Raw genomic sequence first — 12,089 nt, forward strand, 5'->3', positions numbered from 1 at the left:
ATGCAGTTATGGTTAATTTAATTTTTCTCCTGCAAAATAGGACACAAGTTCATGATTGAAATCTTTATTTTTAGATGACAGCATTTGAGTACTTCTGTTCATAGTTGAATAAACGATTTGTAGTAATAAATGAAAGTGACTTATTCAATAGAAGTTGACTCTAGATCACCAATCTTCCTTGAATTTGTTGCTGATTTTAAATGGTTATTCAGCCCATGTTTATCACAAGCTGTCAGCTGTTGGGAAAGATGGCATCTCCTGTAAGGAAAAAGCCAACAGTAAGGAAAAGGTTTTAGAGGCCAGTTCAGCATTTGCAGCATTTAGTATTATACCCAAGCAGCAGGGCATTTTAATTTTCATGAAGGACATAGCATTAACTGACTGTAGTTTTCACAATATGTTACTTTGTGTAAAATAGTGGTAAATAGGCATAAATATGTGAGACTATCAGTTGTAACAGCTTTATGTATAAGAGAGCAAACAATGATAAAAGCAGACAGTACAGGATTTTTTACACTAAGAGTCACAAAGTATTTGGGGGTAGGATTTAATTCACCTAACTTAACTGTCTTGGAATGAAAAGTTTAGTTAATGTAACATAATCAGGCCCTTTTAATAGGTACTGGGGGGAAAGAGAATGAGAGGAGTGAAGAAGATTTCTCCAGAGGTTCATTGTCCTAAGTTATTGTTTCCTTCTCCAATAATTGCAGAAAAACATTCAACAAGAAGTTTGGAGGAGATGCCAAATTGTCAAACAACTAAACATTCTCATTTCATCCCATTTTATGCAATGTTTTTCCATTTTCTGAGCAGCTCAGTGAAAACCTTCTTCAAGATCTGAGCTGATAAAATGCATCAACCTAATTTTAGGTCTCTTTGTAAGTTCCCATGGGAGCAGTAACTCTAGAGGATCAGACCAGACAAGGAGTTTGTGTATGAAAAGTCTGTTAATGAGAGTTTTTATCCTTTTCCTCTGCAGTATTGTGTATGGACCGATGGTTTGAATGCCCTCCTTGGAAAGGATATGTTGAGTGACCTAACACGGAACGACCTAGACACGCTGCTCAGCATGGAGATAAAGCTACGCCTCCTTGACTTGGAAAATATACAAATCCCAGATGCTCCCCCACCTATCCCAAAGGAGCCCAGCAACTACGACTTTGTTTATGACTGTAACTGAGGCAGTCACTGAAACTGGAAATACATTATAACTGGAGAGATATTAAAAAAAAAAAAAAAGAAGAGTGTGAGGAAAAAAAGAAACCCACTTTTGCACCTTGTCTTTTGGCTTTGGGGAGGGATGTAGAAACACTTCCATTCCTCCCTGTTCTCTGCATCCCTTCTTTCCCCATTCCCATCTTCCCCATTGCTCATCCAAATCCACATTGCTTTAATTAACTTGTAATTGCGGGCCATTGGCCTTGCTTAAGGCAAAGACTGCCACTAAGAAGCACCCTTCTGAGGACTTTTTTTACATTTTTAATACTGGAATAGACATTCTTAACTAAAGGACGTTGTTATCAAACTGCATGCCTGTGAAACCCACCTGGCAGGGCAGAGGCTTTAACTGGAAGGAGGAGGGAGGTAGGGAGCAAAAGCAGCTACTGTAAGCAGAAGATTTCCCCAGACACTCACAAGAGTCTGCTCACCACTGAATCCAATGTGATGATGAAATTGGTTAACTGCTTCCCAGTGCTTGCACCATCCGTCACTGTCATTATTCTCTCCACCGTCATCTCAGCTCTTGCCTCCAGCCTTCACCCAACTGATCAGCTCCCAGAATGGAAAGTCTGCAGGTTTTTGCTGTACCATACGCTGCAATGCTGCAACAGCTTTTAACTTCTTTTCCTCCCAGCTCTTACAATAGCCCCACACTAGCAGATCACTCGCACAAGCCGTGTATGAAGCCACTAGTGTGTCCCATTCCTGTAGCGTTCCCTAAGCCTCAGTTGCCTCTGAAATTGGCTTGTTGCTATTTGAAGTGATTTTTATTTCCTCGGTCCAAAGTTCAACAGTAATTTTCACAAATTAATTACAACTGCCAAACATCCAGGTTTACATCGTTGTCATTGCTACAGTGTTAGAAATTTGCAAGGGATTTTTTTTGTACGGGTTCTAATTTTTTATTTTATTTTGCCAAACAAATATATTTAATGAAAACTAATTTCATTGTGAGTACTTTTGGGGAACAATATTTTTACTTAATTTCCATTTGGAACATTTGCCCTGAAGGGAAAAAAACACCTTTCCCTTCAACTTCACTGTTGAATAAAAATCTGAGTTGTGATGATTCCTGGGACTTTGTTTTTCTTCTGAAGTTGTCTTTTATTCCTTATGGTTCCTAGAAATTCTGAACTGTTTAGTAAAAAGAGGAGTTGGAAGACTTTTCTTATCTGCATCTGATTTAACTTACTTGTTTGTTAGTGGTGACAAGGATGAAATGCATCCAGAGATCTCCATTGCCATGGTTACATGAGCCTTCCTGTGAGAAGGGCCCTTGTGAAATCCAAAATCCAAGCATAATGATGTGCTCACGGTCAGTTCAAGGCTGCTGCCATTCCTGTGTTTTGCTGGGACAGCTGTTTTCCTGTATTTCCATTTTCTCCATTGAGAGTGTTTATGGCTGCAGCAAATTGGTATTAGGAAGGTTTGAGCTTTGCAGGATGGATTCCCTCTATCCTCATGGTTTTTCTAGGTATTTCACTAAGTTCAGCTGCAAAAGTCTGAGTATAGAGGAACCTGCCAACTCTTTTCCTCCCACTGCACATGCTGAAGACAGATGTTTATCAGTGTAAGTTTCTTTCCTGCTCAGACCCAGCTGAAAAAGATGGTAAAGGGGTTTTATCAGAACTTGTGCTAGTGAGAAACCCAGAAGCTGGTTCCAATCATAGAAATTCTCAACTGAGATGGCCTTTGCTCCATCCAGATGGCTCTGGGGAAAACTTCCTGACTGGCCTCACACCAGTAGAGGAGAGAAATTATGTCCTGCAGGTGCAACAAGGAGGAAGGTAATGAGAACATTGTATGAATGCAAGCATCAAAGTCCCAAGGAAGGGGGCTTTCCAAAACCTTCCTGAAGCTGTGCAGTATTTTATGAATGCCTTAATGTAACAGAAGATATAAGTTGGTTTTGGTGGTAATGGATGATAAAGTAAGTTAATAAGAGAGACTGAGTTAAACTCTGGAGGGAGAAGTTATGGTGAAGTGTGGCCTGAGCAGAAGTTTGGTCTTAATGAGAACAGAGATGTACAACATGAGTTGTGGGAGTTTGAGATGGTTTATTCTCCAGAGCTTTGACAGACTATAGCAAAGGGAGTCATGGTCCGGAAACAGTAGAAGCAAAGGCACTGCCTGCCAGAGGGGATTTTTAAGGGGTCCCAGGGGCAAGGGATGGAAGGTAGGAACATCTTTCTTTACCAGACACTGATGCTGCCTCTTAACTTCATGCAGCTAAAACTTGGAGCAGAACGGAGAGCCTGAGTTGTTTTAATTACCCTGACCCAGCTGGATTTGCTTTTTACTTACAGATTTCATACTTGGTGCTTAGATGGGTATTGCTCTGCTGGCAAAAGAAACACCTTTCACTCCTAAGCTGTAAGAGCCAAACACGCTGCCAGCTCAGCAGCACTCCAATGCTGTGGTCTCAGCAGGCAGGCATCTGCGTGACAATCAGAGAGGAGCAAACAAAACCACTCCTCCAGGGGACAACTTGAGCAGGAGATAAAGGTTAGATTTGCCTCCTCCACTAAGGTGAGTGCCCCTAATTCCACCCCAAGAGCCCAGGAGACTGGTGGGAGGAGAGCTGGCAACCCAGCCCTCTGTTTTTACCAACAGCTTCTGCCCACCCACATGACACTGAGGCACATCGACACCATTCAGGAAGCATGGAGCTCTTCAGTATGAATAGCTGGGAGCCCTCTCCTCTCACAGCAGGTGACACAGACCCTCTGTCCTGCCCTGGGACCCCACAGGGTGCAGCCTGACCAGGGGGATCCCGGTCCAGGGCCAGATGGATACCACAGCACTGCTGCATGGCTCTCGCTGCTTGCTGCAGCCCTACTTTGCAGGATCCCCAGCTCCCCACATGGCCTGGCTCTTTGTAGGGGTTATGCACAGTGTGGGATGGTCACATGAGCAGGAATGCTAAATTTATATCCACCACCCTGCCAGAAGAAAGAAGAGGCTCAAGAGATGCGTTGGCGTAATAGTCCTTCCAGCTATTTTAGCAGCACTCCCACAGCAACCTGAAAGGCTGTGGTGCAAAAGAAGAATCCTGCCTTTGGCTTCTAGAGCTGCCGTGCGGGCTCACTTTGTCATTATGAAATTTAAAACAAAAAAAAAAAGTTAAATGATGAAGAAATGTCCTGCTGCTTCCCATTCTTTAAAAAAAAAGAAATTGAGGATGAAAATGGCAAATTCATTTGCTCATGCTGTTGTGTTCCGGAAAAGCTTTTAAATCTTCACATTCAAGGAGATGCAGCAGGAAAAAGAACTGCTATTGAAGTTTCTTGTATAATTTCAAAACATTAAGTGGGTAATTGCTTGTAAAAGCCATAAAGGGGAGAGAGAACAAAAAAAAAATCAGTCTAATTTTAGCTCCTGTTTTGGAAATTACTTTGCTTTTGAAAGTTAATATATTCTTTTACCAGAAAACTTGAATCAAGAAAAATACGTATCTTCTTAGAGTCAACTGCTTGCTCTACTTGTAAAGACAAGGAGAAGAGCAGCAATTCTAAGTAATCCTGTACAAAGCAAGTTATGTGTCAGAGAAACAGGGCTTTTATTACCTTTTTTTCAGAAGCCCTTTTTTTTCAGTATGGAGAACTATTTCATTAAACCTTTCATGAAGAAATAACATCCTCACGCCAAGAGGTAGGTAGGTGCTGACTTTCTCTTGGGTTGCAAAATGGCAGTGCAAGATCCTGATTACTTCATTTGTGAAATCCTCTTGTGTCTTCACGCCCTACCCAGAATTGCATTTTTCTTGCCTAGGTTCATCAATGTCACATGAATGAGAATATGAAGGCTTGCATGGAAACCTGGTGGGATCCACTGCCCGGAATCTGTCTTTCTCTGGCACACAGCTGAAATGCAAAGGAGCCCTGCATCCCCTCAGCAACCCTGTAGGCCACCAGCTGCAATCCCACAGCGTCTGGCCAGCTCTCAAAAGAGGGAGGGATGAAAGAATGAAAGAAACCCGCTCCTGTCAGGGAAGAGGGAGAAAGGAGCATGAGCATGAAATGCCCCTGATTGCATCTGCTCTTGGTTGTTTGTCCTTACACTGGACTCAGAGGTGCCTCTGAGGCATCCAGCTCTATAGTGATTCAAGCTGCTAATCCTGAGCAAGAACCAGCAAGGAAGATGCTGGGAGCAGGAGGACACTCTTTTACTGCCATATCCCCCCTGCTCTCTGTTTTGTTACTGCTTCACTGACAAGTAAATGGAATTAGCTTCACTGTCATGTGAAAGTCATTCATCTAAGGAGTACAATAAGATTAGTGTGAGATTTTACTCCCTTCTTGCTCCATTCTTCTTCGGAGCTAAAAAAAGATAATAAATCCACCCCTTACTGACCTGGGGATATCTTGGCTGTCTGGAATACTAAGTGTATGACAGCCTTTCCCCTTAGAGCATCCTCAGGGAAGTAAAGGTAAAATCCCTGAAAACTCTGGAAGACGCTCGTTCATAGGACAGAGTTTTGTGACACTGCTGGCTGAGCTGTCATTGCTTTCCCTGCAGCTGGATAAATCAGGATGAGACTTGCTCAGTGCTCCCTCCCTCCCCAGATGATAATTATATTTGAATATTAAACAGCCACAGGGCTTAAGCAAATTCCCTGATTAACAAAGCACTTACCTATGCAGCAAAAGACGCTTGATTTCAGTGTGATAAACAGGCACCTAAATTTAGGTGAATGCTCATGGACCAAGCTAGATCAGGGCCTGTGTAAGCAGAAAGACAATTTTACCTGCTACTGAGATTTTTCTACATGCTCAGAGGCTATGCAAATAATGACTTTTCAGTCTGATGTGTAATTGGATTGTGTACCTCTGGTCACTGCAAGAGACTGAACAGGATGCTGTCTGATTATTCCACATCACTCCAGCTGCTTCATGCATCTTTGGGACTAAAAACAGCAGTTAAAGAATTGAAACAGGAACCCTTTCTGGATGAAATCAAGCTGAAACTTGAGAGGAGAGAGGCATTAAAAGCACAAATTTTTTTAGGGCAAGACTAAGCATAAAATGGATATTGGGAGAGCCATGAATTTTGATTGTAAGGTGATTTCAATGTGCTGCGTCAGGGAGTGCTGTCCTGCAGCAGCCTCCTGAGGGCAAGGTTAAAAAGTACAGGAGACCATTTCAAACTCATTTAGTGATGTATATTTACACTTTATTTTCACTTCTTGCTGGGAGATCTTGAATATCACTGAAGAGCAGAGCTGGTGATGCTTACCTTGCAGGGACAACACACAGGGTAAAGGAAACACCTCAAAAGCCATCCCTCTCCAAGCTGAGAGGCTGGTGTTGGAAGTAGAAGAGTTTTCTGAACTGATGTGTTTTTTCAACAGAGAGTTTCTCAATTTTACTGTGGGCACATCAGTGGAGGTGCTATGTGGAGAACAGCAGCTGTTGTGGTTTTATACTCTCTTGGAAGAGCCAAACAAGACTCTTCATGTTGGGAGGCTCTTGCAAACCCTCTCTCATCCTATTTGCCTCTTGTTCATAGATATTTCCTCTAAGATGTGACCTATGGGACAGCCACAAAGCTGGGGAACCCAGTGCTGTGTGCTCCAAGCAGGATGCTGGTCTGTAGTTTCAGCCCAGGGACAGTATGGCCACAAGACAGCAGTGCACATAAAGGGGGAGAGGGAAAAGAGATTATTAATAAAATTTTGTCAAGGGATGAAGCCAAGGGCAGGCTTTCTTTCCTGTGACATTTAAGAATCTGTCTTGAATGACTTTATTTCAGTTGTCATTAGAGGATTCTGCAGCCTGATTGAGTGCCACAGTTAAATTTTCCCTTGATGAAACCTCATGAGTCTAATTTTAATCTTGTCAGCAACATGGTGTTCAGCTTAAACTGATTATGTTTTGGGATTCCTCTTGGTTATCATGAGGGAGAGGGAGGCTGGCTGTCTTTTGTTTAATAAGAGGCAGCATTTTTTATTAGGTATGTCTGTATCTTCTTGGTTTCTCTTGAAATGCCTCAGGTTTAATATCCCCTTCCCACCCACCTTCCCTGAGGGACAAATGCACCCTGCAGATCCTTACTGTCCCACCAGCAGGCCATGCACATGTGGGAGGCTGAGCCTGTGGGACTTCATTCCCTGCCAATTAACAAGGGAGTTTGTATTGTCAGGGTAATTTTGGAAGAAGTCGGGAGCAGCCATGTAGGAATCTGCCAGGCTTCAAAACAAGTTTTCTACATATCATCTTAAAATGAGGACAGTGGGGATGCGGGCACAGTACATTGTGCAAAGCTGCTGACTGCTTGCATCTTTCCCAGAGGAAAATGGCTCATCCACAGGGTTTTCCCAGGGCATAGCTTCCCTCTTCCCTCCCATCAAGCAGCAGAAGCCTGGTGCATTTGAAAAGGCTTGCAGAGAAACATGTGAAAGGTTTCTTTGCCAGGAGTATGACATTTAAAGAGCACCAGTAGAATTATTTTGGGTGCTTTTCACCCGCACAGGTCCCTCTGCACATGTTCCTTCACTCACGATACCCTCTGTCAGTCTCCTGACATTTCTCAAAGCCCTGGGTTCCCCCTCTCTGTCCCCAGTCCAGGGGACATGCAGTGATACCTTACACATGGTATACCTTACCCTTTTGTTTATCTCAAATAGTCAAAGTACAATCCAGCCAAGCTGGTTTTCACATAAACCTTCAACTCACACTCTTGTTTCCCTTCATTCCAGCACAGTCTGAAGTCCACTGAAAACTGAGGCTGGTGTGCAGGAGGCTTCTCCAGCTTCTCATAAGGTTGTTTTCAGCCAGAGTTTTTCCTTCAGCGAGGACATTTATGGAGTCCTCAACAGAACTCTTCATAAAACCACTGCTGAGCCCCCAGCTTCTCATCAAATCTGGCAGCTCGCAGGTGGATGCACACACACAAATGTGTGCGCGCACACACACAAAGGAGGCAAGTGCCTCAGTTCCCTTTCCCCAGGAAACAAGCCTGAAATAAAACTCATTTACAGCTTGGCAGTGTTGGATGTTCCAGGAGGCAGCATCCAGGTGAGAGAGGATGGAGAGTATCAGAGCTGATGGCAGCTGGCAGGTTTGTGGGGCTGGATGGGACAGAATGTGAGGAGGGGAGGTTGGAGCTACATGAATAAGCAGCCAGCTCCCCACCGAAAACATTGTATACCTGTATCCGTGCTCAGGCAAAGAATGATGAGAGGATAGCAACCTTATTTTAGATTTTGAATGTTATTATTATTTTGAACCATGGCTATTATGCCTTGTGGAAGTGACCTATTTAGATGGGTGGACAGCATCACTGTGTTTCCATCACCTTGAGTCCACTGGAAGAAGCAGCACAGTGCCAGTGTGGGTGCTTCACCCAGCAGAAGGGCAAGGGGAGCACTGGGGTAATGCTGAGCTGGCCAGGAAAGTGGCAGTGGTTCTGTTGGAAAATGACACTGAAGAAAGATTTAACACACAAAAAAACTGTGAGAATTTAGCTGAATCACTGATTCAGTAAGGACAATTGAGAAGCTCAAGTGACTGAAATTTCCTGCTCAGCTGACTTTTGGAGTGTCCCAACTGGGTCATGGTTCTTCTGAAAAGAATTAGTGTTTCAGAGCCCTTTTTTATTTCTAAGACTTAAAGTGCCATAAAAAGTTGGAATCAAAACAAAATGTTAATTCTTTTTTTCACTTTTTATTAGAAGTTGAGGGTTTTTTCACCAAGTCAAACTGCAGCATTCTTGATACCCTCCTTTGATCAGAAATTCTGGCCTTTGTGCAGCTCCAGAACCTCCATCACCAAACCTGCACAGCCTGAGGAAAACCATCCTGCCTGGCCTTGTAAATGATTCACGGCAGAAAGGGACACATAACAGCTCCATCAATTCATACAGAATGAATGGCAGTATTTTCACCTAAATACATTTCTAATATGAAAACAGCAGTCCAAGCCCCTGACTATTGTGGCATACGCAGGACTAGCTGCAGCCATGAATCAAAGCTGTCTTTGTGTGAAGGAAAAAAAAAAAAGGAAAGCAAGTAGCAATTTCCTTCATTGGTTTGGTTCGATTTTAATCAAACCCAAGTCACTTTTAAATTTCCAGAATTGAGGAGGCTACTCAGCAATGGGCTTCTGAAGACATGTTCTTGAATTAAGCTAATTAGTCAAGTGACTAGCATGTATTCCTTCAAATCACCCCATCTGGAAGAAAAAAAAATAAAAAAGCAAGTGTTGTGGATTTAACAAATTTCTTCATGCAGAGCAAAGAAATTAAACACAGCCAGCAGCAGCACTGTGGTCAACCTGGACCAGGGTACAAACACCCTGCAGGCAGTCCTGTCTACCCCAGGATGGGCATCAAGAGCCTGAAATGTGAGGCAAGCCCTTGGCAGCAGGGAATTGTCACCTGCAGTTTTCTAGCACTCCCCACTGTGCAGCTTCCTAGAGGTTTACACAATGACAGGCAAGCCTGTCAAGCAGGCAGGAGGTGTAGCAGGAGCACTGCTTTCTTCTCACGGTTTGGTGAGTCTTGATAGACCCTTGATGCTGAGTTTTTCAGAGCCTGAGCAGGGTGCTGCTCCAGCACCTCTGCAGGACCTTTCAGAACTGATCCCCCCAATCAGAGGCACTGGCAGGTATTTTGGCATGATGCCCTGCTGGAAGGGTGCTCCAGAGGGGGCAGTCTGCATGGCTTTGCACCCTCTGCTCAGCATGCAAATTCCTCCTTGAGGGCTAAAAAAAATGGCTTTGCCTTTTGGGAGCCATCTCCAGGCACTCAATGGCTCCCCAGTGGTGCTGCTGAGTGGGGCAGCTCTCTAGGAAAGTTGTCTTGGGGTAGCAAGCAGTTCCTGATGTTGCCAGCATCCCTATGGTGTGAGAGCTCTTCACACCCCATGCCAGGTCCAGGAGATTAAAGGTGGCTCCTTTGCATCCCATTATTGCTGGATGGGGCTGAAGCTGCACTTCCCACACTGTGAAGAGAAGGAGGCATGTCTGTAGTTGCTTGGTTGGCCAAGTTCCTGATGACAATTAGTACCTTAGTGCTACTGACACCACCTTGTCTTACTATCAGCAAATCAGGGCACCCAAAATGGTGTAGGAGCACAATTTTATGCTATGTATTGAAAAAGGAAAATATTATGGTATGGTGAGATGAGAACATTTAGATGTTCCCCATTTATTAATGGATTCATAATTCTCTTGCTGACAGATTAGTGCATTAAAAAGGCATTTTGCCGCATCTTAAACATGCTAGTGAAAGCCCATTTCCATGGCCCCCTTTATAGTTTTCCAGCTTCTGAAGCCTACTCCTGTGGGCAGCCATCCCTGTCTCCCAGGGTTGTTTGGTAATGTTCTGGGTCTTTTTCCAGCACACGCTGTCTCTTTGTGGGAGATAGGTATGCTTATCTTCAAGAAAGGAACTGCATAAGTAAGGTAAGAGAGGATTGGATTCTACAGTTGGAATTAAGATAATTAATATTCACCTCTGAAAGACAGAGGTGGATGTGAGGATGATAAAACTGGTGTGCAAGACTGGAGCAACTGGTGCTGAATAACTCATGAAGTGGATCCCAGGATTTAGTAATGACACTGGGAAATTTAATTTCTTGCATGAACCGTTCCCTGCAAACAGAGAATAAGGTCCCATCAATTCCCCCTGGTATGAGCACAAAGAATAGCTCCCAGCAGTCTGTCACACTTGGGACAAATGCAGGATTAATATATGTGGTTTGTGTTGGCCTGTGCCATGCCTTCCTCATTGTCCCTTGAACCTCCAGGGGATGGGAATGTCTTATTAATTAATTCTCTTAATTCAAGCACCTGTGACTGATTTATACTCAGTCTAGGGTCTGATCCTGCAGGGCAAGAGCTGACTTTGATGAGATGCACCGTTTTCCAAATCCGCAGCAGAGGAAAATTACAGGATTTTATGCTGAAACATAAGGAGTGAGAGTATTTGGAAAACCTCTGCCGGCTTTTCCCCAGTGTAGCTGAGACACGGCATTTGTTACTCATTGTGCCACAGACTCACAACTCAGCCAAAATTCACCTTCTAGGGATGTATGTATGCTTGGTTTCATCCATGGGTGACAGCTTGATCTGGAAGAAGAGGGGAGAAAATAATGTCAGGAGGAGAAGGGGATTTTGCTGTTCAAGGAGGCAGGGGATGAATCATCCTTCTCACAGAGATGTGGTCTTTTGCCAAAGGCTTCAGCTGGTCCCCACCAGCTCTTTCAGCTTGGTGTGCTCTGTCCTCAACTCTGCTGCAGTTGCCAGCCTGCTTCTAATGCAGGAAACAGTTTGTCCTGGGAACAGTCCTCGCAAGTGCATGCATGCCCACATCAAGGGCAGGCTGACCTTGTGGTCTCATGCCTCTCTTTCAGGCAGTACCACAGCACGGGGTTATACCTGGGAAGCTGAAGGGCCAAGCAATGGACACACAAATGGAGCCAGCAGCCAGGGTTTGGTGGTCCCTGGAAAGAGAGGTCAGTAGGTGTGATGGATAGGCCATTCACACTCACAGCTGAATCACTAAAGAAATAAATGTACTCACACAATCGGGCAATATTTTAAAATGAACATTTACAATAAGCCCTTGTCCTGCTGAGATATTTTTCTTTAGTCAAAGAGAAAAATAATGTTCTTCCTTTTTTTCCCTTTCCCCGTAAATGTGATGGAAGAAATGTCTTTCCAGATAGGAGTATTTTCTGGCACGATGTATCTGGTGTGTGTGCACGCATGCATACACATGGAATTTTCCTTTGGGGAAAAAAAACAGAAAGTAATTCTGCCTGTCTCACTGTCCATCTCCAAAAATACTGAAATCAAATATTTATGTTACAGCAGGATTGCTCAGTGCTGCGTCCCAAGTGCTCCAAGCAGAAGTGAGCAGCTTTA

General features: G+C 43.8%; 1 protein-coding gene across 7 annotated transcripts in view; it reads left to right on the forward strand.

Moving 5' to 3' along the window:
• The window catches only part of ELMO1 (engulfment and cell motility 1), a 301,412-nt gene extending 299,120 nt beyond the window's left edge, over positions 1-2,292 (forward strand). For 5 of the 7 annotated variants that reach the window (XM_039715067.1, XM_039715065.1, XM_039715066.1 and 2 more), the window contains one exon: positions 980-2,292. In XM_039715067.1, the coding sequence (XP_039571001.1) occupies positions 980-1,180 (201 nt within the window). In that variant the 3' untranslated portion in view covers positions 1,181-2,292. The remainder of the gene's footprint in view (positions 1-979) is intronic. The other 2 variants (XM_039715063.1, XM_039715064.1) reach the window with 1 other exon arrangement.
• The last annotated feature ends 9,797 nt before the right edge of the window (positions 2,293-12,089 follow it).

This window comes from Passer montanus, unplaced genomic scaffold (genome assembly GCF_014805655.1).
Source record: "Passer montanus isolate IOZ18808 unplaced genomic scaffold, ASM1480565v1 scaffold32, whole genome shotgun sequence".
NCBI classification, from domain to species: domain Eukaryota; kingdom Metazoa; phylum Chordata; class Aves; order Passeriformes; family Passeridae; genus Passer; species Passer montanus.